The 27,359-nt window shown below is 36.9% G+C and overlaps 1 protein-coding gene across 7 annotated transcripts in view; it reads right to left on the reverse strand.

Moving 5' to 3' along the window:
* Nucleotides 1–26,468, reverse strand: part of RBMS1 (RNA binding motif single stranded interacting protein 1) — a 214,373-nt gene extending 187,905 nt beyond the window's left edge. For 3 of the 7 annotated variants that reach the window (XR_014018103.1, XM_081261912.1, XM_081261907.1), the window contains exon 1: nucleotides 25,944–26,463. Coding sequence is in view for 6 of the 7 variants with exons in the window: in XM_081261912.1 (XP_081118038.1) it covers nucleotides 25,944–26,018 (75 nt within the window). In the remaining variant the exon portion in view is untranslated. Of the gene's footprint in view, nucleotides 1–25,943 lie in introns of all 7 variants that reach the window. The other 4 variants (XM_081261908.1, XM_081261916.1, XM_081261910.1 and 1 more) reach the window with 3 other exon arrangements.
* Nucleotides 26,469–27,359: the final 891 nt, after the last annotated feature.

The following is a 27,359-nucleotide window of genomic DNA, read 5'->3' on the forward strand; positions in this document are numbered from 1 at the left end:
TTTGAAGTATCTTTGTCTGGTTTTGGGATCAAAGTGATGTTGGCCTCATAGAATGAATTTGGAAGAGCTCCTTCTTTTTCTATTTCTTGAAATAGCTTGAAAAGTATTGGTATTAATTCTTCTTTGAAGGTTTTGTAGAACTCCGCTGTATAGCCATCTGGTCCAGGGCTTTTCTTAGTTGGTAGTCTTTTGATGGCTTCTTCTATTTCTTCTTTTGTTATTGGTCTGTTTAAATTGTGTATGTCTTCCTGTCTCAATCTGGGCAAATCATATGCCTTAAGAAATTTATCGATATCTTCATTATCTTCTATTTTATTGGAATATAGGGTTTCAAAATACTTTCTAATTATCTTCTGTATTCAATTTAGTTCTCGAAGTACTAGCCAGAGCAATTAGACAGACAAAAGAAATTAAAGGCATAAAAATAGGAAAAGAAGAAATTAAACTATCGCTATTTGCGGATGACATGATAATATACTTAACAGACCCAAAAGAGTCTACAAAGAAGCTGCTAGAGTTAATAAATGAATTCAGCAAAGTGGCAGGGTATAAAATCAACACGCATAAATCAAAGGCATTCCTGTATATCAGCAACAAAACCTCTGAAATGGAAATAAGGAAAACCACTCCATTCACAATATCCTCAAAGAAAATAAGATACTTGGGAATCAACCTAACAAAAGAGGTGAAAGATTTATACAATGAAAACTACAGAACCATAAATAGAGAAATAGAAGAAGATCTTAGAAGATGGAAAAATGTACCCTGTTCATGGATAGGCAGAACTAACATCGTCAAAATGGCGATATTACCCAAACTTCTCTACAGGTTTAATGCGATGCCAATCAAAACCCCAATGGCATTTCTTGTAGAAATAGACAAAGCAATCATGAAATTCATATGGAAAAACAAAAGACCCAGAATAGCAAAAGCAATTCTAAGCAGGAAGTGTGAATCTGGAGGCATAGTGATACCAGAGGTCAAACTGTACTACAAAGCAATAGTAACAAAAACAGCATGGTACTGGTACCAAAACAGGTGGGTAGACCAATGGTACAGAATAGAAGACACAGAGACTAATCCACAAAGTTACAACTATCTTATATTTGATAAAGGGGCTAAAAGCATGCAATGGAGGAAGGATAGCATTTTCAACAAATGGTGCTGGGAAAATTGGAAATCCATATGCAACAAAATGAAATTGAATCCCTTTCTCTCGCCATCCACAAAAATTAACTCAAAATGGATCAGGGAGCTAGGTATCAAATCAGAGACACTGCGTCTGATAGAAGAAAAAGTTGGCTACGATCTACAAATTGTGGGGTCAGGCTCCAAATTCCTTAATAGGACACCCATAGCCCAAGAGTTAACAACAAGAATAAACAAATGGGACTTACTTAAACTAAAAAGTTTTTTCTCAGCAAGAGAAACAATAAAAGAGGTAAATAGAGAGCCTACATCCTGGGAACAAATCTTTACCCCCCACACCTCCGATAGAGCCCTAATATCCAGAATGTACAAAGAACTCAAAAAATTAAACAATAAGATAACAAATAACCCAATTAACAAATGGGCCAAGGACCTCAACAGACACTTCTCAGAGGAGGACATACAATCAATCAACAAGTACATGAAAAAATGCTCACCATCTCTAGCAATCAGAGAAATGCAAATCAAAACCACCCTAAGATACCATCTCACTCCAGTAAGATTGGCAGCCATTATGAAGTCAAACAACAACAAGTGTTGGCGGGGATGTGGGGAAAAGGGTACACTTGTACACTGCTGGTGGGACTGCAAAATGGTGAGGCCAATTTGGAAAGCAGTATGGAGATTCCTGGGAAAGCTGGGAATGGAACCACCATTTGACCCAGCTATCGCACTTCTCGGACTATTCCCTGAGGACCTTAAAAGAGCGCACTATAGGGATACGGCTGCATCAATGATTATAGCGGCACAATTCACAATAGCTAGACTGTGGAACCAACCTAGATGCCCTTCAATTGATGAATGGATAAAAAAAATGTGGCATCTATACACAATGGAGTATTATGCAGCACTAAGAAATGACAAAATCATAGAATTTGCAGGGAAATGGATGGCATTAGAGCAGATTATGCTAAGCGAAGCTAGCCAAGCCCTAAAAAACAAATGCCAAATGTCTGCTTTGATATAAAGAGAACAACTAAGAACAGAACAGGAAGAAAGAGCATGAGGAAAAGACTACAGTAAACAAAGACGAATGGGGGGAGAGAAACGGAGAGAGAAGGGAAAGCATATGGAAATGGTAGGAGACCTTCAAGGATACATAAAATTATAAGAGGTTATGAGGGGCAAGGGGGAGGGAAAAAAAAAAGGGAGAGAATTGAACAACAGCAGGGGAGGTAGAGAGGGAAGATGGGAGGGGAGGGGAGGGGAGGGGGGATAGTAGGGGATAGGAAAGGTAGCAGAATACAACAGTCACTAATATGGCATTATGTAAAAATGTGAATATGTAACAGATGTGATTCTGCAATCTGTATTTGGGGTGAAAATGGGAGTTCAAAGCACAATTTGAGTCTAATGTATGAAAGATGATATATCATGAACTATGTAATGCGATAAATAATCAATAAAAAAAATTAAAAAAAAAAACAAAAAAACAAAAAAAACAACAACAACAACAACAAAAAAAAAAGAACTACTGTGAAACGAGCCTTATTCTGCAAGGAAATTCAACAAGAAACCAATTTAAGAGTCATGATATGATTCTTGGATTCAGTTGCAAGGAAGACTTCTCTCAGACCCATCTCTACTTAATTTGACAGTACAACATTGGGAAGAAGCAGTCCCCACTGAAATCTCCACATCTGCCTAGAACACTGTCCTTTTATCACACTGGCGTACGGAGCTGATGGAAATGAGCTGTGGGAAAGTAGGTCAAACAGTTACAGATGATCTTCAATACCCTTAAGAGTAAGGCTAACACACCCACTAAACTATCCTTACAACTGGATTCTCAGTGGAGGGTCATTCTGGGCTGTTCTTGAAAGTTGGCAGCCCAACCTGAACTGTCACTCAAAAGAGCAACAACATTGGGCATAAGAGGAAAAACTCCTTACTGGAAGAAAAATTTAAATCATAATGCTACCATGTACAAAATTAAAATGCATCCAAACTGGTCACTTGAGGATGTTGTAATTATCGCCTTTTGGAAACAACAAAATGGAGAACAACTAAAGTGACTCCAAGTACAGAGATTTCTACGCAAGTATAAATTTAGCCATTAAGATTCTTTAATCTAGCATGTGGCCTGGGTTCGATCCTCAGCACCACATACCAACAAAGATGTTGTGTCCGCCGAGAACTAAAAAATAAATATTAAAAAAAAAAATTCTCTCTCTCTGGGCTGGGGATGTGGCTCAAGTGGTAGCGCGCTCGCCTGGCATGCGTGCGGCCCGGGTTGGATCCTCAGCACCACATACAAAGATGTTGTGTCCGCCGATAACTAAAAAATAAATAAATATTTAAAAATTCTCTCTCTCTCTCCTCTCACTCTATCTTTAAAAAAAAAAGATTCTTTAATCTAAAAAAATACTAACTTAAAAGTTTGTAAAATTATAATTGAACTTATCCCTCAAATAATGGGAATATTAGAAATAAAGGGAGATGTTTGAAATATTCATTTTCTTTGGGAAAGAAAAAGAAGATACTAGTAATTCACAAATATGCATCACATTATTTTCCATGTCCTAAACACACAAATCAGTCCAAGAATGGCCTAGTCATACAGATAGTTGATCCCTTGTTAGTTTAAGGGACATTTGGAACAACTAGTTGATCTCGTACAGACAATTAGTATTCTTAAATGTTCCTCTTTCTTGTCCAAAAGTAGAGACAAAGCCATGTTTGGGGAATCCTTTGGTCTACCTCAATATAAGCTCTCTCATATTCTGAGGATAAGTGGTAGCCATGAGGGATTTGGAGTTTCGTGGAGAAGGATTTACACTGTAAGAGGAAGTAAAGAACAGAGGCTGTCTATAGTGAGGGTTGTAAACTACAAGCTTCAGGCCAGGGTTGGAGGGAGGCAAATATTTCATTTTGTATTGAAAAATTACATTTCAGATGACTTTTTAACATTTGAGGTGCTCTGGTACTCATTCAAATATGCTACAAATTTTCCATATAGGTAGTTGACAGTTTTATTTTTCCCACATAGTAACAGGTAAACTTTGCACCTCGAAGCTCAAACTTCTCTATTAACATGATTTAACAAATTCCTTAATTTCAGACAATAGACTAGAAACTGAAGGCAAAAACAGCTAGAACTGCTGGTTCTGGGGACCTAAATTAAGCTCAAATCTTCCACTTGAGACTGAGTTATGCCTTTTTGTGTCAAACAACATAGCCATGCTTTTTTTTAGTGTCAATATAAACTATTTTTCAGAATTAGAAAGCCAAACATCCCTGAGAAACTGACAGGAAAAATACTTTAGGGAAAACCCAGTACATATATTAAAAATATATATTTATATTTATGAATGACAGAACTATAAATCAATCTCTTAAATATTTCCACTCTCCTCCAAAAAACTGCTTCAGTTGTATATCGTTCTTTCTTACTGTTTCCTTCAATGCTGAAAAATCAACCCTTCTAGTCTAGCTGAAAGTATTACGTTGGTCTCATCAACTAAACATGCTGTGGGCTTAAAATTTAGCCTGTGTGTTGTTTCATTTTAATCTGTAATATCCTTTTATCTTTTTGCATGTACTATTTTAAAAAAAAGTACCTGAATAAAGGAACAATGTTGTGCACTTTGTATTCAATTTCTAGATATTTTGAAACAAATAAAATTCATTTTATAATTAATTTAAATAAATCTCCCTTGTTTATACAAGCTTAAATAAAATTCCAAAGAGCTGAATGCTTAGACTCAATTGCAAACAAAATAAAAGTATTATATGTTTGACAGTCAAAGAAATAATTCTCATTCAATGGTCCCTTTATTATTGCTATCTTTGGTTTCCATGAGGGTTTATGTGAGTAAAGGAAAATAAAATCCTGCACACACTTAGATAGAATTACAAATGAATGTTCTCTATTCCTGTTTATGTTAAGAGTTCCAAGAATGACTATCATGTGAGTATAATGGCGGTCTTTTGGCAGTGCTAACATAAAAGGCTGTTCAACTATGTTGTTTAATTGTATATATTCCAATGCTAGGCAATTCTCCAAACCTTATTGTAAACATTGTACAAGGTCTGTAAGTTCAGCAAAATAACAGAGTTCAGGCTTTTTACAGTTAACTCCAAGTGACAGCTGACTTCTCTTGGGATTTTATATATTATTTGTCGTGATTAGTGCAGGTTGCTTTGTCACACAGATCGAGCTGGCATTTGGAAACTCAGTCTAAGGCTGTGTTTTAAGGGTGCCCTTCTTTCCCCCAAGCACACTCTTGGAGCAGTGCTCTGCTTTAGGGCTATAGAAAAAAAGTAATTTATTACAGTCTTGTGTTAAGGTTAGAAATAGAACAACAGGAATATATAATCAGTACCTGTACTGAATAGGTATTAAGTACACTGGTTATTATGTTAAAGCAACAGAGAAATTTTGTTAATTTGAGGGAATTTATTATTGAAAAGTATTTTTAGGTAAAAATTCATGTTTCTCTACACTCTCGAAGTAGATACTAGTTTCTGTGCTTTGATTAAGGAGGAAGGAAAGGCAGAGAACCACAGGATAAAAGGTAGTACATTCCTACCCTTGAGTTTCATAAGAATTGAGGCTCATTTACTGTTCAAAGGACATTGTTTATACATTCCAGACTTCCATCTTAAAATTGCTCCAGGATTTGTAAAAAGGAAATCTCAGCAGGGCAGCAAAATTATTCAAAGCAATGGCTGCACATAATTGGTATAAAATACCAGAACAGTCTGCTCTGAAAACTCTTTTTCTCAGCAACACAGATTTCCACCCCCTCAACTCTCTCTCTATATTCAAATAAAGTTTGACTATTTCTCTTCCATCACTTGAGCCTTTCTCCCTGTACTCAGATAACCTATTTTTAAAGGTCCTAGGAAGAATGTTCAACATAATTTATGTGAGAAAACAATTTTTCTTTGCCACCCATTTGGTCGTATTGGTGTTTACCTGGTTGCCATGACAACAGGTAAGATGAGCCCATGTTGTGGAAGAAAGGTGGTTTTATCTTTTATATTTTTATAAAACACTGTAAGTTAATTATATGTTTTATCACACATAAAGTAAAGTAAAATTTTCATTGTTGCATTATTATCTTCTCAAGAACTCAATTAAATGAACAAAAGAAAATAAGCTTAAATCTGGATATTATTATGCAAACTTGAAAAATACATTCAAAGAAGGTGAGTCACAGTGTGGCATGTCCCACACATTGCAACCACAGTCTTCCTTCGGCATAGCATGTCACTGGTCTGTTAGTGCTAGCTGGGTTTCTTCAAGAGAAATGAAAAAACTGAAGTAATAGCATCTTCTGGTTTAAAGTGACATTTTCATCCTAAAAGTTGTTTTCAACAAGTTCTTTTTGTGTGAGTTGATGAACAAGCTTACAATGGCTTTACTAACTGAATACCATTTAAACATGTCATTTGATAGGATTTTAGCAGATGTTTATTGACTGATATGAGTGCGAATTTAGGGAATTTTGTCGTTGTTCTTTCTAGAGGACAAAAAATATCTCTCTGAAACTAGAAACATCACCTCATATTAAGGATTAAGGAATATTCTGTAATGATGACAGTTGTACAACAGTGGAATTATATATGTAAAAATGGTACAAATGTAAACTTTACATCATCTTACCATAATACGTAAAAGAAAAACACTCTTGTGTACAGCAAGAGCCAATTTTAAAATTTTTCATAATGAAACCTAGAACCCAATCCTTTTAAAAGTCAAACTCTCAGCTGTTGAAGACAGATTAAGGATGGGTCAAATAAAGCAAAATTTGGAAAAGGTAGTCAAATCATAGGCTTGAGTAGAAATAGGACTGAATCAGGAGACAAATATCCAGGAACTCAATGCCTTGCGAAGTGTTTTCAGTTGTACTGCTGATAGTTTTGTCATATTTATGATATGATAATATGTCGCTCTTTATTGAATAAGCTTCAAGTAATTTTTTTTAGATTCTTTCTAGACCTAGGATACTGCAGATTTCTGATAACAAGTGAAAAAGTTTCATTAAAAGGTCAAAGAGAATTCTCAGATTCAAAGACATGTCATATGTATATATCAGCTGACGTATATATATATACAAAATATAGATATACATGTACACATCAGTAAATCCAAGAAAGCAAACATAAAAAGAAGCAAAGCTGCAGAAAGTAAAACTCTTGAAGAGAAGGTGAACACATCTTTAACATGTAATCATATCCTATTTTCTTCTTATGCACATAGTAATTTTCTTATCTTCATTCTTTATAACCGATCACCTACAGTTGGAATCGACTAGCATAGTAAAGATCAAATATTCAGAATAATTATATCATAGAAATGTATGTTTATAGATTTAAATTAAAGTTAAAAATTAAAGTTTATTGTTTTTTAATTGAAGTAACCTTGTTAATGCTGATAAACCTGCACACCACAATCTACTTTTAACTATAATTCAGCATAAATGAATATAACCTAACTTTGTAAAACATGTACCCTATCAGTAAAAAGGGTTCCTGTATTTTTGCTTTGCCTTCATTAGCCAAAACCTTCATTTCCTCACCTTAGTCACTTCACCATGCTGGTCACCAATATTTGCAGGGTTCCTATAAATGGAGGTCACCAATCCAAAAATTTGAAACTGATTTCAAAATGGATTAACAAAAATATCAAGTCAGGGAAAGCAGACCTACTTAAGTTTACAGTAGCTGCAGTGTCCAATACAAGAGCCATTAGTCACAAGTGGCTAATAATTTAAAATTCAGTCTCTCAGTCACACTAGCCAAATTTCAAAGGCTTAATAGACCCATGGAGCCAGTAGGACTGCATCAGATAGAACATTTTTCAATATCACAGTAAGTTCTTCTGGACAGAACTGCACTGTAGAATTGCTTTAGATAGCAAGTTTCCCAAATTCACTTGAAATGAGGTGCTTTGGGTTACTTTATAATGTCGCTTCAAAGTACTTAATGTTAATGCTTATTTGGCTGGTTTAGGTATTTATCATGGAAAGCAAAGTACAACTCTCACAGAAGCTAATTTTCTTACAAATTGATCCACTTTTGATAGCAACAGGCCTGCCAAATGCTTTGCATATAGTAGATACTCATCAAATATTGTTTATTTCACTCATTTGAATAATAATAAGAGATATTTAAGAAGGTAATAAGTAGTACTGTTAACTGAAAGATACAAAACGATCCATTAAGAAAAGCAATAAGCAACCACCCAGTTATTCAAAAGAATTTGCGGATCCTCAAGCCTCCACCTGCCTCTCTGTGTTCTCCAAGGGGCTCTGTACTCTAGGAGGCTGACCACATGCCAGCATCACCAGAGGCTCCTCCCTCTAGCATCCTATTGGTTCTAGTCAGAGGCACTGGCAGACCTGGAGGTGGGAAGAGACAAAGGGATGTCTGGTCAACATGGGTTGGTCTTGGTCCTTGACTGAAGGTCACTGCTCCTTCAGCAGCTTTCTTACAGGGCCACCCTCCAGGTCTGGTAACTGTCCCCACTCTGCTCCTTCAGGCTCTGCCTACTAAAGATGCCCATTCTTTGCTGGCTAAAGAATATGTCATTGTCTCTTTTTGGTTCCCCTAAGTCTTGCCAACACATATGTAGATATTTCTGTTTAGTAAACTTTCCTTTAATACCTAGTGTATGCCGCATGTTTTCTACTGTAATCCAAACCCATATAATCACTGTTCCTGCTAGACACAGTTCTAGCCCCTTGGAGATCTACAGTTAATCCTAAGGAATAAATAGACTTTAGAAACTTTTTCTTTTCTTCTTAAAGTATAATTGCTTTTCAATAAGATGCCATCACAAGTTATTTGAAAAATTATATTCATAGAGTAAGAAATTTTCATTTTAATGCCCCCATTTCTATACATATTATGTCAACTATATATATCTAAGGGTTCTGCAGCCTCAAATTCAACCAGGCATAGATTGAAAATATTTGTGGGGCTGGGGAGAGTAGTACAACCATAAAAGTAATGCAAATTTTAAATCAATGTGTGTAACAACTACTTATTTATCATTTATGTTAGGTATTGCAAATAATCAGAGATAAATTTAAGTATATGAAAGTATGTTTGAAATGCACATGACATGCAAATAATACACTGTTTGGGGGGAGGGGTTATTGGAGATTGAACCCAGGAGAACTTAACCACTGAGCCACATCCCCAGCCCTTTTTTTGTATTTTATTTAGAGACAGGGTCTCACTGAGTTGCTTAGGGCCCCGCTTTTGCTGAGACTGGCTTTGAACTTGTGATCCTCCTGCCTCAGCCTATGGAGCTGCTGGGATCACAGGCATGCACCACTGTGCCTGGCTACTATACCTTTTAAATAAGTGATTGAGCATCTGCAGACTTCGGTATGCAGTGGAAGAGAGGAGGGGGTGTCCTGGAACCTATCCCTTTGGATGTCAAGGGACAAATGTTATTTAATTTAATATAACAACTGAATATTTTGTTCTTATTCTTTACGAAGTACTTATGTGACAATGACAAACTAGCTTAATAGTAGTTGATCACTTCAAGAACACCAAGAAAAAGTCTACTAGAAAAACTCAAGATTGAGAACACTGATTGGATAACTTAGACTTAAAGCCCACATTTATTGTAACCATGTACGCATTTGAAACTGAAGTGTTTCATTCTAAAAAACCTAGCCTGTGCCTCCTATCTCTATCATGTTAAGTAAACAAAAGATGGATTCAATAAGTATTTTACTAAGTACCTACTATGTGCAAAGCATTGTAGTAGTCACAAAATTGAATATAGTTCTTATCTTTAGGAATCTTACATTCTTGTGCAGGAAGCTTATGTGTACACAAATTAATTTTAACAAAATGCTAACCACTTACTAAGTCATACATGTGACCTCATTTGATGTTTATTCTTTCTTTCTATTTTCTGACTTCCTCAGCCTTTCCCCCATAACATTAAATATAAATGTATTATGCAGTACAGTCTAAATGAAATGCCACTTAGTGAAAGTTAAAATATAATAAGAAAAAGAAAAATCAAATTAGTAAACCCTAATGTCTCTATTTTTAAAATGTCCTAAGAATGAGATTTTACAGGCTGCCCAAGAATGAGCAAGAATAAATCCTCCTCAATGTACCTGCATGTTCTTAAAACAGGAGTAAGTTGTGCTCAAACACTTCATAATATTTTGAGAAAGTTAAATGAAGGTTATCCAAATTTTTAGTTTAGGAATTAAACATGGAGCAGAAAGGAAATGTCCTATATTTCTAGGGATAATAATTCTTTATCTGCTTATTTGAATCTTCCCTTTCCTCCTAGACTTTAAATCTCTGAATGAATATGTACATTTTTAACTTAGACAAATAATGTACCTGACTAAGATGTCAAGCATGCCTCTCTTTCACTGATGAAAATTAAATAAGCAAAGGAAATGCAAGTACAAGGTTATGGCTGTGTTTTGGGAGAGATTCAAAACAACCTATTTACACCTGAATATTATTAACAGAAAAATGTTTGGGCTCAACATGTTGTTTAAGATGATTCCCCAAATCCCAACCAAGAGAACCTTCTAGCCCAAGCAGTCAACTGCTCTGTAAAAGGCACCCTGTGCTCTCTACCAAGCCATGTCTTTCCATGTGGTACCACCTTTCTGGAAGCCTCCTAACTATCACACTTGTCAAGCAATAATGGTCCACACTCTACTTGTTTCACTACAGGTAACATGATTTTACACTGCCCAACAGTCATTTCCATCAATTCTTTCTTTGTATCCCACAATTTGCAGAGTTCACCAGTTAGGGTCACATACACCTCTAGGAAGAAGGAAAAGATGGAACCAACCAGAGCAAAGGACCCTTGAAACAATGAGAAATAAAACCAAAACAAACAAAGCTAGTTACTCTTGTATCTTGCTTTTACCCAATCATGCAACCATAAGGAGTTGGGTGTAATTCAAATATGATAAAATAAACTCACCCTTTCCAACGAACTTAGGAAATTCTTCCACAAACCATTTTTCTTAATATCTAATTAACCTTTAATAAGCCATGGTTCCTGATGGCTTAACTTTAAATTATACTTTCTGTCAACAAGTTAGTGACCTGTAATAATCTTTGAAACGTGGAAATGAGCTAAGGAGGCATTTTCACTGGTGAATCTTTTTTGTGAATTGTGGAAAAATCAGTCTCTCTTATTTGCTTAATATATCCCAATTTCTTCTGTATTTGATTTCCCTAATGCATGGCACATGGCCAATCATGACAATTGTAGCGGATGAGCTTAATAAGTATATGATTCAAACAGCACCAGAAAAAAGCTATGCTCAAATTTACAATGGGCTTATTGACCACCTACTGTGCATTTTGTCTTTCTAAGGCTATCCACACCATTGGCCACAACAGAACTCCTGAAGTCTGTTTGCAAGATGAGTGCCAAAGGCTGCCAATCTGGAACAATGTTCAAGTATCTCAGGAAAACACCAGAAACAAGCATGTAGCAGCCAACTTAGAAACAAGGTGGATCCCATCAAGACAGTAAACAAGACAGCTGACTTCAACAGGCAGAGGGGTTTAATCAGGGGCTTATTGGGTTTTTTGGTGGTTCAAAAACAACCAAAAACCTAATAGGTTACAGCAGGTTAATTAGCAGGATACACAAAGTTTACCAAGAATGAAGTAGTCAGAAGTCTACCGGGCTAGCGTGGAAAAGTTCCAGGTTTGCTGAAATGTTGAGCATTTTAGCCCCAGATCCAGGGCAATGAAAACAATGTCCCTTAAAAATGTGGTAAAGGGGTCTGGGGCTGGGGCTCAGTGGTAGAGCGCTTGCCTAGCATGCATGAGGCACTGGGTTCAATCCTCAGCGCCACATAAAAATAAACAAATAAAATAAAAGCATTCTGTCCACCTACAACTACAAAAAAAATTAATTTTTTTTAAATGTGGTAAAGGAAGAATCTAGAAACAGAACAAGGCTATGAATAGGCCAGGAGCGATGGAGGCTGAGCAGGTTCTCTGCCCGCTAGGGGCGATCCGGCTAATCTGCAAGGGTTAGAAACACGGAGATAAAGCAGAGGCAGCTGGGGACCTGGTTTTGGTGAGCCAGGAGAAGCAGCCAGGCTAGTGGAGAAGGCAGTGTGGGAGGCTGGCCCACCCTCACTGAAGGATGACCTCAGATGGAGTGACCACTACTGAGTCCTGTTGACACCGTTGGCCCCCACACACCCCATACAACCTTGTAACCAGTTTCTCCTGGTGGTGCTGAAGTTCAGGTGTGATCTGCCTCCTTCTTTATCTGCAGGCTATGGCACTGACCAGTCATGGTGAGGGCAGGCCCTGGCCTCAGCAGAGCTGGCCCTCCAGCCACTTTCCCTCTTTCTCTGCCACTCAAGGGCTCTGCTTCTGTCTCTTTGCTCTGGGTAGCTTTCCTCATCTGTAAAAGGAGTACCCAGACTAGATGATCTTAAAGTTTCTTCCAATTCTAACACTGTGATTCCTGGATGTTATAAATTCCCAGAATCATAAAATGTAGAGTTGAAAGGAACTTCAGAAGTCAATTCAACTACCTACTCAACCTAAGCCAGCCTTGCTAGAACTAATAAGCTTTGAAGGTTCTACTATGTAGTTGTTTTTGGCTGGCTGAATACGGCAGTAATCAAAGCTTAAAACTTTAAATATAAAACGAGAAAAAAAAATACTTATATATAAGATTTTTGGAACATCTAAGAAAAGTTTTGAAGGAACTGAAACCCAGAGAGCAGCTTGCTCTGTTGCTTAGAAGTTAATATCTAAGTGGAAATTCCCAATCTTTGTGTTTACAATATCAGAGGCATATTAAAAAATCATAAGGGATGTCAGAAAATTCTCCAAGCAAAACTAATTTAGTTCAATTTATTATTATGCTTATAAGTATATAAGAGTGTCACAACAACATCAAATAAACAAAGCCTCAAAGAGAGAATAAAGAGTATAAAGGAAAAACAGTTATATTTGGAGATGCATTCAAGAAAAATCAAAAAGAATGTCATCTGTTCTTAAAGGGTAAGTTTCAGTGGCAAGCTACTTTTGAAAATTAATTTTGATCTCTAATAATAAATATTCTCTCTCTTCAAAAGAATTTATTTTCTTCTAAGTCTATGTCAATTATCATACGACAGAACTTAAGGAAATTATTGGATTTATTTAAAAACAATAGGAACTTTCCCTTGTATTTATTATTAATTACTTAAAAGTGTTAAGTTCATAAATAATTAAAGATATATCACACTTATAGTTTGGAAGACACATCAGTATTAAGATATTAATTCTCCCAAAGATTTAATATCATTCTGACAAAAATCCTAGCAGATTCCTTTTTATGGAAATTGACAAGCTGATAATAAAATTTATAAGGAAATGCAAAAGACCTAGAATGGTTAAGACCACTGTAAAGAATATGCACTTACTGAATTGCAAAAGTGATTGAGACAATGTGGCATTGGCAAAGACTAAACTTGAAACAAAACAAGAATCCAGACCAAGAACCACACCAGTATGGTCACCTGATTCACAGCAAGGTTGACACTGAAATTCAAACAGGGAAACTTCTTTGGATAAATGCTGCTGGGTTAGATATTCACACAGGGAAAAAATATTGACCCTATTCTCACTAAACACACACACACAAAAATAATTAGAAAAGAAATGCAAACCTAAATGTGAAGTATAAAATGCAGCTTCTAGTACAAAATGTAGAAAACTATTTCATGGTCTTAAAGTAAGCCAAGATTTCCTTAACAGACACAAAAATTTGTGATCATAAAATATCAAAAAATTGGACTGCACTAAAATGAAATTATATTAAAAATATTTCAATCATACAATGAAAGGGAGAATTGAGAATTGAGGGATAATCTCATACCTATGTCTGATAAAGGATATAACATCCAGAATATATGTAAAAACACACAAAACAATTTTTAAAAAATTTTAAAAGTGAGCCAAACACTGAGTTGTGTGGTATGAGATTGTCATTTTTAAAAAGTGAGCAAAGAACTTGAAATAGATTTCACAAGAGTATACCAATTGGCCAAAGAACCTATGAAAAAGAGTAAGCCTAGCTTGGTGGCTAGTGCCTAATCCCAGTACTGGAGTGGGAATGTTGCTTGAGCCCAGGAGTTCAAAGCCTGCTAGTCAACACAGCAAATCTCTGTCATAGAGAAAAAGGGGGGGAAAAAAAAGTACTCATCACTAATCATCAGGGAAATACAAACTAAAACCATAAGATACCTCCGACTAGAAGAGCTAAAATTAAAAAGACTGAGATGAAAACAGATTTCTCTGCTTTGCTAGCAGGAGTATAAAACTGGTAATAGCTACCAAAGCTGAAAATACATATATACTACAACCTACAAATTCCATTCTTAGGACTAATGTATATGTTGAACACATGATATGAACAAAAACAATTATAGCAATTTTATTCATAATAGCCAAAATTTGAAATAATTCAAATGACCATTAATAATACAATAGGCAAATAAATGAAGTTATATTATGTGATGGAATACTACCTAGCATTAAAAAAAAAAACTATATGCATAGTATCTTCAATGAATCTAACCAAAATAATGATGAATTAAAGAAGCCAGACACAAAAGCCTGACATAAAATATGATTTCATTTTTATGAAGTGCAAAAATAAGCAAAACCAATCTACAAAGATACATCAAAGTTAGTTACTTTTGATGGGTACAAAGGAAGTGCTTACTGAGTGCTGGAAATGTTACATTGTCACCTGGATGACTGTTAACATGAGTATATCAAACTATATATTTCAAATTTTTCATCATAGTGCATGTATATTCGATTTTAATTCAAAATTCAAACAAAAACTAAAATCCCACTGTGCTCCAAGGTGGTATAAACTATGTCTTAATTATATATTTGTATGTTCCAGGGCCTAATACAATGCCTGCTCAGCAGGAGTGTGTTGAATTTAATTAAATTGGCCTGGTAATTTCATCTATATGATCTCAACTAGAAGATTTCCATATAACATGTCTGAGTTGTTAAAGAGAACTGTAGCTGTGGCTTTCTGCAGTCTCCTTTTCAATTCCCAGGGCATTCATTCATATTTAAAATATCTGTCTTCATCCCCCCCCAAAAAAAAAAGGGAGATAGGAGGATTTACATACTGAAAAACAAACAAAACTGACCCCATTTGCAGGGTTTAACAAGATTCAAATCAAAGAAGCAAAGGAAGAGGAAACAAAGAAAGGTGATGTTGTGGCGCCCTAGAAAGCAGATGTTCATTAGGGCCCAGACACACAGATGACTATCAGAGAGCACTTATCTGAACATGCTATCTCAGACCGCACAGTCAAATCAAATTCTGAAGGCTCAGAGGATGTGCACAGAGGAACATCCTGTACTCCTGAAACATGGATTTGAATTTTGTGACAGAGACGGAGGAGTAGGAATAACAGCTATCACCCAATCTGTATGTTAAAAAGCAATCTATTCTTAAATTTAAAAAGCAATCAAAATTAATGTTTAAGATTTCTGGTATTAAAAATTTAAATCTGAGAAACTATTACCATGTAAGAAACACATCTTTTTCTCATCTTTTGCAAATTAGTAAAACGCACACGCGCGCGCACGCACACACACACACACACACACACACACACAATTCCTTCATGATTTCTTTTTAAAGAATAGTGGAATGTTCAAGATAAAGGAAAGTGAGTTTGAATTTAGTATGGGTTAGCAAAAAATGTAAATAGCTTTCTATCGGAATATTTATATTTAAATTAGGATCTCATCAAAATACTTTCTATTATGATAATTATATACACTTCTTCAAAGAACTCCATCATGTCTGTGCTTCCATAACACACATATTAGCAAATAAATTTTTATTTAAAATTTCCATGTAATATTGGGTAAGGAATCAGATTCAAAATCCGATTCAAAATGGCAATTGTAGTAGGCACATTTTTAATCATAATCTGTAGCGTTAAGAGATAGTAAAGAACTTTTAACCAGATTAAGTCAGATATACTTGGTCCCTGAATGGGGCATATCAAGTGGGAGAAGCCCACTCCAGTAGATCTATCACAGGCACACACTCCCATTACAGATCAAAAGCAAGACCAGGGTGGACCAACTCTTAAGAGTTTAAGATGAAAAGCTGGAGGCAGGAGAGGGGACAAAGTAGGAAAGAAACCCTTTCAGACTGGCCAAACCCTTGCTGGACAGGGCCATGAACTTCCTACTTGGTAGGCCATTGGATCCTGTCCAGTTCTTCACCTGAGAATATGTTGACCCACAATCCAGAAACAAAATAACAAGGAATCCTCTTCAACATAGACTGATATATACCATCTGTGTTTTTCTTCCAGGGTAGGTTTCATCATCTGTGCTCCACATGCTAATTCTAGGTAAAAAATTGGAGGTGAATGGAAAATATGTGCCATCATTCAATTCTCAAGAGGTTGGGAGTGCCTAGGAATTATGAACTATCAGTGGACCAGGGGGAAGAAAAGAGAAGGGATAGAAGTGCACAGTTTTGACCTTTGTCTTTTTGTTTCCTTCTGGTTGCCAGCCAGGAGAGATGTTTGCTTGATTCAGGGCTGGAGAAGAGCGAGGAGCAGCTATGAGGCTATAAGCATCTAGCCAGAGAAAAGCACTCCTAGCAACCCTTAGTTGGGGGGGATTGGGGGAAGGAAATAAGATTATCCTCTGAAGCCAGCACTAGAATAGTAAACAGATGAGTGAGGAGCTAGTCTAGGAGTAAGGAGGGCTTCTAGGTCCTGACCCTTGCTGGAAACTCCAGTGCCAAAAGCAGGTTTTGCAAATCCCTGACTCCTGTGACATCTTGAGCCATGCTTCCTGCTTTCTAGAAACCCCTTCTTCAGTGCTAAAAAACTCAAAGCCCAGTTTAGAAACTGCACAGAGGTGGGGCTGGGGTTGTGGCTCAGCGGTAGCTCTTTCACCTAGCACATTCGAAGCCCTGGGTTTGATCCTCAGCACCACATGAAAATAAATAAAATAAAGGTATTGTGTCCAACTACAACTAAAAAATAAATATTAAAAAAAAAAAGAAAGAAACTGCACAGAGGCACTGTCTTCCCACTTGTCTAAAGAGGGCAAAGACAAATTCTTGGAATTCCAGCTCTCACCCTCTTCTCCAAGAAACATCTTCTGGTAAGTTATTTGTTTCTGTGGTTGGATGAGTAGAAGAACTATACGTGAATTACAAAGTGAATTACTTTTAGAGGCTCTTATGGGTTGGCTGGAAACTCTATCATTAACAATGTATATATGAAATGTTTTCATGTTCTAAACAGCCAACTGACAAGTGAACTGTATAGAAGAAAACTTATTAAAAACATAACTCAATTGTAAGTTAAGGTACCCAATCACTGAACCAATCACATAGAGAATGAGAAAAACGTTAGCTACTTTTTTGATAGTCAATTCTTTTTATGATGTTATTTATTTTTTAAATAAAAGTATTCAAGTGATCATATGGAATGAAATAAAAAAAGAAAATAAAATTAGAAACCTTTTTTTTAAGACTTTCATTTTTAAAACAATGAAATTAATCAGAGCTTTGCTTTGTAGGAAGCAGAGAGGGCCTTGAGAATATTTCAGATAATGACTTGAAAATAAATTTTTCTGGCATATTTTTTTCCATAAATGTCTGCATTCATCAAAAGCCTGTTTATTGTTAAGAATGAGAAAAGTAGGGCTGGGGTTGTGGCTCAGTGGCAAAAAAACGCTTGCCTAGCATAGGTGAGGCACTGGGTTCCATACTCAGCACCACATATCAATAAATAAAATAAGGTCTATTGACAAAGAAAAAAATAAAAAAGAATGACAAAAGTAAACTTTATGGTATTATAAATTTCTAATAAAATTTGCTTTTCCATATAACCAAATAATTTACCTGAGACTTTGTTATACAAATTGTGAAAACATTTCCTCTTGTGATTCTATGGGTAAAGGGGGGTTTAGAGGATTCTGAGTACAAATAAACCCCCAAATGCAACTCAAAAACACTGTGATTAACACGTATTCAACAGAGGGAATGGTAGTGTTTTATGAGGATACTATTGATATAAGCTTATAACATAAAATTCATTTTTTTTGGCAACTTTAATTTTCATCCAAGAAACTCAGGCTAAGAGCACAATGTTCCATGATGGTGTCCATTCAATTCTGCTATTCTAAATACTTAACTTTTTAATTCATGTAAAAACATAACTGGTATTTTATGAAATGGGTCCATGCTTGCAGAGCTGGGAAGGTGATACTTTTTTCCTTCAAGACCAGTGAAAATTATTTATGACATCTATGACATGATCTCATTTTGTTGCACAAGACCTTTCCCTGAAATCACTGTTTGTCTGGGACCCAGGAGCCCAACTGCATAGCACATGTTCAAAGGGCAGCCAGAGGGGTAAGTCCTGGGTTCCCCACTGAGGCCAAGTAGAGGACAATATGAGTCTTAAAGCACTTGTTTTTTTGCTTTAAAATAACAACTTATTTTAAAAGAATTAAAATTAGTTAATGATCAGATGCAGAGGTGTCCACAAAAAATCAGGAATAATTTTAAAAATCTCTTCTGAAAAAAATTGTCTGCTCACATTACACAACATCAGTGTGTAGACTACAGGCAATGATCAAATTAGAAGCATTTAAAACTCCAAACTTATTTTTTTCCCCTTTGCTATAAGCAAGACTAATGAGTTAGGAGAAACAAACATCATTTCAAATGGCTCAAAATAATAAAAGTAACATTTATATATACCTATTATGTCATCATTGAAGGATTACATTACCAGCCTGTCACAACCTTAATAGATTGGCTTAACAGCACATTGGTAAGCATAAAACTAGAAATAATATAAAATAAGGTAATTAAAGAAGAAAATGTTAAGGGAAGGAGTAAACACAAAGTGCTAAATATGTTATTCTTTAAAAATTCTAAGTACTCTCAAGAGAATTATAAAGCAACAAGACAAAACAATGTTGATGATCAATTCAAGGCATTTTCATTCATTTATTTAAAGCTTGGTTTCTCTCTAAAATTCCCTGGTTCACTGTAGCTTTTATCAGCACTTCACTTTTTCCTCACAAAATGCATGGCAGTTTTTAATCCCACATACATCTTAGTGCCTTCTCTGTCACTCAGACCTTTGGCTGATATGCTGCCTTCTGCCTATACTACTTTGTAAATATTCCTCATTTATTTCTTGTACTGTGCTTATTCTGTCTTCCCTGGCACTTTGTGAAGTGCTGGAAAGCAGGAACCATATACTCTACCTCCAAACCTTTCCCAATGTCAAGTGCAGGGAATGTTGCACTGGGGCCCTGCAACACAACAATTGATTGGCAAGTGTTTTTAGCTTTTCATGAGCCTCAGCAATTTTTTCGTAAGCTACCATCTTAAAAGTTAACCTAATTCAAGAATATAGACATTCTGGCCAACGTAGGACATCATTCACCTGTGGATGGTTTTCCATGCTTACTGGGCCAGATTTATAAACAAGTTAACTTCATATTAGCATACAATCTTTTAGAATCGAGATTTTCATATTCATCATCAAGAAGATTGTACTTATTCTTCATCTTCTAAAATGACATGCATCCATTTGAGAACAGGCTTAAAAGAAAATGGAGGGAGAATGACAATATCCATATTATACATTTGCTCTCCTAGCTCTAGATGTTGATTTTGCCATCTCCTTTTTGTTTCTTTCTCATCACTTTGACACACTTATTTTCCAGCACTTGTTTGAAAAATTAAAATATTCATATAATTATGTTAAGGAGATCAGATACATTAAGCAAAAATAAGGAATTAGATTAGGGGAGATGTATGTTCAGTTTATCGTTGGCTTAGCTGTCACTAGCCCCTTTGCCCTTTTCGTTCCCCCTCATATCTATTGGATTAAGAAATGTTTAGTTTCTATTATCAAATTTGTGTGTGGGCTCAAATTTGTACATGTATTTGATACACATGGTTCCAAGAAGACACTGTGTATCGCCTGGCCAGACCCCTAGCCCTGAAACTGTATCAGCCAAGGGCTGCCTCTGGAGAGACACAGCCAAGTTCTACCAGGTTTTACTATTTATTCATTAAAAAGATATAGCAAAGAAACCAGAATATTTTGAATTCTTCCCAAATAACATCCCTAAACCCCAATGTTTAATTTTTGAATATCTGGTTTGATTTATACCAAATATTATGGAGCTGTCTTTAAATAACAGAAATATCATTACTATGTTGTCTTTAAAATTAGCCATTTCATGTTAAATAAAAACACTCTCACTTAAGAGCAACTTGATATATTCCTGCTTAGTCCTCTAATATTACAATGAATGGGATAGAAACTATTCTTCCAATTTAAGAACTAGATGGTCCAATGTCAAGTTTAGGGTTATGTATCAATCAGTAACTGAGAGATAGCTATATAATCCTTAACATCTCAACTCTAGTTAATGTTTTAGTTATTAATCATTAAATGAATAAATGTTTTTACTATGTCTGAAATATACCCCCCCAAAAAAAGAAAGAAATATTCTGAAAAATTAAGTAGAAAATTTGGGCAGTGTTGGCAGAGAAGCTGGGATAGTCATAAGGAGAATAGATAGGCTGAATCAACTAATTCATTGTTTGCGATATTTTCCCAGTCAAAATACTACAATGAGATTTTCTCTGGCATCTAGTATTATTTTTTATATATTTATTTTCTAGTTATAGGTGGACACAATGTCTTTATTTTATTTTTATGTGGTGCTGAGGATCGAACCCAGTGCTAGGCGACCATTCTACCTCTGAGCCACAACTCCAGCCCCTGGCATCCATATATTTAATGAAGACTGCACAGAAAAGCACTTTGACTCTATCAATTAAGCTTTAACAAGTCAATATGTGATTCGTTGTAGGGATTTTATTCAATTCATAAAACATTTGAAAAGTTTTGCTACACAAACAAAATGAATCAAAACATAAATTAAACTATATTGAGATTTCATTAGAAAATTAGACTACATTATTATATTTGTAGATTTGGGCCTAAGGTAAATTTGCATGCATTTTTTTTTCTGAGTAATGTTCATTAACAAGTATTTATTTAGTACCTACTGTTTCAGGAATTAGGCAGGAACAAGGGAGGTATTCACATCTTGTGAAGAGAGGCAATGGGGTTGCAAGACCATGCTTGGAAAAGATGAACTTAAGTGAATCAAACAACATGAAATAAACTAGATAAGAAATCCTTCATCTTTAGAAAGAATGAATGAATTTTAAGTATTCATTTCATTTTTCCTGAGCACTTATCTTTCCATTCTAGATTTTTTTTCATGTGATTTTTATTGGTTACCTAAATTTAAAAAATAATAATTTTCTTTCCTTTCAACTTCCTTTTTAGTAAAAACAAAGGAAAAAACTGTTTGTCTTTACAAAAAAGACCTGTAACTGAAATTTCTGTACCTGTTAAGTAAGCTAGGATAAATTTAAAGTTTTATAAAGCATTAAGCAAAATACAAAATTAGAACAATTATCAGTCAAGTTTTTTAAAAAGTATTTTCTTGAAATTGTTTTACATGGAAATTGCCCACCTTTGAATTTAAATTCAAAGTCTAGATTGACAAAAAATGTAAGGTACATCTAGCTATACTGATATTGAAAGATTAAATGCTTTCCTACTTCTCTTTATTTATCTCTTCCTATTTCCTTCTATTAGCTTAAAGTTTGACTACCAACATAGAAAAAAATATATATAAAATAATAGAATGGGAAATCCAAAAGAAAACTATTAGAAAGGAAGGGTAGTACAGTGTTGCATTATAATGCATCTTCTTTTTTAACATTTCCATGACCTTGAGTCTTCTGACACAACTTTCAAACAGACACAATATCCCTAACTAAGGAAATTTAGTTGATTTATCAGTGTAAAATATTACATTACTAAATTGATATGTTTAAGCAATTTTTATCCACCTCTAAAATATGGTTACATCTTAAGACACAAAACACCCCAGTTCTTATACATTTGTACTTTCAATGTACTTTCTTACTCAGTTTTATGTATTAAATCATGATTCCTAATCTTCTACAGAAGAATACTGTTGATACAATATTCATTTGGTTACAATAAGTAAAAGTTAAGGAATTCAACAAAATGGTAAATACCTATAAAACTTCAATTGAGAAACTGTTTTGTCCTAGTATCCCTTACTAATGAGATCCCAAATTATATCATGTATTGTTTTATCAGATTTTAAGGTTAAGTTCAGAAATGCTCTTCAGCATACACCTATACAAAGAAATCAATCTTGCTATATACTTAAAAATGTAATCGAACTTCTAATATAGTTAAGAGAAATATATTTTTCTAACTATATGAATGAAAACTATAAATGTGTCAAATTGCTACTAGCTGGTACAAAATATCAAACTAATCATGTAAATGAAATTTTGTACTTTCCTTTCTTCAAAAGATATAGAATAAGTATTTCAATCCTGATAAATATTTGCATACACAACTTGGCAGTGACATATGTGGTAGTACTTTCAAATAAACACCATAATTCAAGGGTTGCCTTTACAATAAGTGAAAATTTGTATAGTCATTGGTTGAAAATGTGTACCCACAAATATTTAAGTTAAAAATGTTAACTGCCAATTGTTTTCTGTGCAGCTGAGAAGTGGACATTGAATTTATATTTTTGTAATACAGCATGTCACTTTAATCCTTTAGAACAATAATGTGCTTTTGTTTACAAAGTTACATCAAAATACATTTCAGAATGAATGTGTCAGGTGATAAAGAGTACCTGCTGTGATAAGACCATCCTGCCTGAGAAATACAAAAAAAAAAAAAAAAATCCAACAGTGTGTAAAAATCAGGTTACTTGAAATCTATGCTACTCTACACTAACATATTATGAAAATTACATAATCTTCTTTGTTTCCATCCATGTCCTGCCCTTCCATAACACTCTCAAATTTACTTTATACTTAGTACATATGCATTCTTTTTTCTGATGATTTTTTTCTGTCAAAGCACAAAGCAAAACAACATGGTCATGTGCCCTATTATAGCCCGATAAATATTTGCATAAAATGTTGAAGTAACTAGTATGTTTTTATGGGAAAAATTACCACACAAATTTGCCAAAACATAATCTGATTGGATCATCAACACAAGAAGAGGAGTTTGGCATATATAACTTTTTTAAAAATATGGTAATAAAAATCATTTTAAAATGCCATTTTAATTGGTATCATCTATTTCTCTGTTGAAATAAATCACAGCCATTTATTCCTTCTTGATTCCAGAAAATCACATCTGTCTCTTGATCACAAGTCAAAATCACTTTTTAAATGACTACACCATTCTTCTGTTTTTGATATAGTTTCCAAACAGAAGTTTCAAAACAGCTGGGGTTAACAAACATATCAGCGTACTTCAAACAGAGTGATATTTTCTATCCCTTCCTTCAGGAAGGTTAAAACACTCATACAGCCAAGCATCCTCACAGCTGACAGCAGATTTTACTCTTTAGGTAGATAAGGCAACACTAGTTATTAAGTCTACATTTTTTACCGACTCACACTATTACCACATTAACAAAACATATGTAAAGGAGAAAAAAAGGGGGCTATTTGTTCTAAATTCTTCTTATCTAAAATCTGCATCTGATAATTTTTCATTTTCCTGAGATAATCAAGATATCTTTACAATAGGGAATTTAGATTTAATTACCAAACTTTAATACCACATTATATAGGTCAAGTGAGGATGTGTACCTTTCTCCTGAAACAAAGAAATTCAGAGTAACCAGATTTCAGATTTCATAGTTGAAACAGCAAAAAAAAAAAAAAAAATGTTTTGAGAATGTCATTTACCGTAACACAAATCAATATTAAATGCTTTATGCAGGAAGCACACTTTCAGAAAATGGGCCCTAAAGCTTTCTGGGATCCGACCCTAATTACTAGAGCAGGCTCTTGCCGTTTGTCTCTCTCTTCAATTATTTACAGGGGGTGGGGTGGGGGAGCCAAATGGCATTGCATTAGCTATATTAAATGTTATATACTTGGTTTCTAACTTACTAATGGTACATAAAAATTACTAAGGTAAATGTGCCAGTAGTAACATAACTCTTTTTTCTTCCTCACCTGAGTGTATGTATTTATTATTCATAGACTTAAGTGTTGAATAGGCTGTCCTTTAGGCACCCAATACTGCATAATTTAAACAAGTTCATTAAATATATAACGTGTCTAAAAGGTAGAGCATTGATTACACTACAAAATTTCTTTGAACAGCTACATTGTAGCTAACAAAAAAAACTAGCATCTCCCTCAAGTTCTTGAAAACAATTACATGAGAACTACAGAGAAATGAATATCGGGGTATCCTTGCTGCTTCCATCTTACTGCTCTCTGGTAACCCAAGGAATTGGGAGGAAATGAAAGTGTGGCCCACCAGTGCTAAGAAATTTCGATCTTGCTGACAAGTGTCCTTTTTTTACATGGACAAAAATACAGGGTCATGTTGTAGGTGCATGACAGCGGGACCACACAAGGCATAAGAAAGAAAAGCTTATCAAGGTTGAATCAGAGATTCTTAATACCAGGCCAGAAATGCCCAAATGCCAGCTAGCAGGGCATGATTGCAATCTCCCATGGCAAGTTCAGTGACTGCATCCATACCTGATTCTTTTGTGATCTAGAAGGGCACCAGGAGTTGGGCTACATGATACTGGCTGAAGGCCGCAGGTGCATCCAACTTCCGCCCTCCCAAATTGTGGAAGAAGCTTCCAAAGCAGTGAAATTTCCACTCTTCGTGGAAATTTTTAAAAATTTATTTCAGGAGGCATCAAATTGTTGTTGGAAAAATAAGATAGGCCCATTAACAAAGTACCTGGGGTCCCTAGAAAGCTAGCCGCAATCTACCTGGCTACATGTCATTCATTAGCTGTGTTACCTAAGAGTGTGCCGAGTCAACTTTTGAGATAGCAGCATTGGCAATCGATCTGGGTATAGGGTAGTTGAGAAAAATAAAAATAAAAACGAAGTCATTTCTTTCACTGCGCGGAAATCTGACCATTGTCCCTCCTTTGCAAAAGCTACAGACAAGATTAAAAGGGACATCAATGAATGCTAAATGAACTTTGTCCACTTTCTGCCCAAAACACCAGCGTAAAAGTAGAAATCAGTAACCAGGTGAAGTGCCACACCGCACAAAGATCAGAGGCGAGGGGCGGGCGCGCAGGGCCAGAGGCGGGGAGGAAAATGTCCCGGCCCTCCCTCAAGCCCCAGTCAACGCGCACGCGGGAGGTAGAGGGGCGTCCCTGGGGGACGGGAGGCTCCGCACCACTCCAGGGAAGCCAAGAGTTACTGCTTGCAGGGCGAGGCCCTGGAGAAGGGGTCGAAGATGTGCCACCAGCGGGTCCTGCCGCGGGCCCCAAGCGTTGGCCTCTGGCCAGCCAACGTTGTACAAGGGGCGCTGCTAGGGCCCGCGACCCTCCCCGCCTCCCAGGCCAGGAAGGGGCTGGCGGCTCTTTCCTGTCTAGTCTCTCCCCCCCGCGGCTTTCTGTAACGCGATCCCCGCAATCGGCTCCCCGGGAAGCCGCCGCCCGGCGCGCAGTAGGCTTCTGCCCAGGCCAGCGCTATAGTTAGCAACCTTCCATCAACTCCGCCGGGGGGCGGTGGGGGCTCGCAGCTCGCCCCCGCTGCCCCCTCCTCATCTACCCTCTCCCCCGCGCCCCTTTACCTTCGCTTGCAGATACTGGGGGTAGTAGTAGGTGGCGTATTGAGGGTACATCTGCTGTTTCCACACTTTGCCCATGAAGCTGGAAGGGAGCCTGCCGTGCAGGGTCGCGAACACTTTGGGGTTTCCAAGTCTCGATCTCTCCTGCCTCTCCCTTTCCGGAGGCGGCGGCGGCTGCCTCGGCGGCTGCTGCTGCCGCTGCTCCACCTCCCAGCCGGGACCAGACGTCCTCCTCCTCCTCCTCCTCCCAGGCAGAGAGAAAGACACTGCAGAGCGCAGAGGGCACCCCGGACAGGGCGCTCCCAAGGAGTTTCCTCCCGGAGCCCGACTGCGCCGGAGCTGCCAAGGGCTGGCGCGCTGGCCGCGCTCCGCTCCGGCGAGCAGGCTGAGCAGAGCTGGGAGGTGATCAATACAAGTGGAAAGTGCTGCGGCGACGGCGGCGGCTGCGCTCGGTGCCAGGCGGCATCTGGGGTGGGTGCGCCCGAAGGGGAGAGGGGAGAGGGGCTGGCGTGCGGAGGCCGTGGGGGAAGGGCGGGCGGGGGCGGGGCCTGGGCGCCGCGGAGCCCGGGACCCGCTGGAGGTGAGGGCTGAGTTTTAACCACTCCTCACCTCTGGTAGGACAGCCTGGAGCCCTGGGAGCCAAGATCGCTTTGTATCGGGGTGGGGTGGTTGGAGTGGAGTTGGATTTGCGGGGACCCAGATTAAGAACTGCAGAGAGGGCACCTCTTTTGCTTTCCTGAGTTTTTATCTTCCTAAGGGGGAAGGGAGGTAAGGGAAAAGAGAAAATCTGATTAATCTCTCACTTCCCCCCTCACCCCCGCCCAATGATTTTTTTTTTTTTTTCACAAGGGAAGGGAAATTATTTAGTGCCGAACTACAAAACTGGAGTCAGGTAACCTGGATTCTGTTGCTCCCACCCCCGCATCGGGCCACAACACTAATTTTCTAGGTGACCTTGGGAGGGTTAGTGTCCTTCGTTTCCCAGATGTGAAAGGTGAAATCACGCCCCCCGCACAAGGGGGAGACAAAGCTCACACACTCATACACACACACACACACACACACTCTCTCTCTCTCTCTCTCTCTCTCTCTCTCTCTCTCTCTCTCTCTCTCTTTTCCTCTTTCTCTCTCTCTCCCAACAACAAATTGACGGATCCTTCTAAGGGGGAGATGCCGCAAAGAGGCAGAATGTTATTAGAGGACACAATATAGACATCAGCTTTTCTCTGTCTCTTTCTAATGCTGCCAGACAGTCTGTCAACTCCCACTCAAGAGCAAGGGAACTCCCTGAGTTTGGAATATTTTAAGGCCATTTTGAAAGTCACGCTGGCATATTGTTGCAGTGTGCTTCAGTGACACATAAAATCAATCTCTCTCTTTCTGCCTCTCTCCATCTCCTAATTGTCACAGCTCTAGACA

Source organism: Spermophilus citellus (genome assembly GCF_964194105.1).
Source record: "Spermophilus citellus genome assembly, chromosome: 11".
NCBI classification, from domain to species: domain Eukaryota; kingdom Metazoa; phylum Chordata; class Mammalia; order Rodentia; family Sciuridae; genus Spermophilus; species Spermophilus citellus.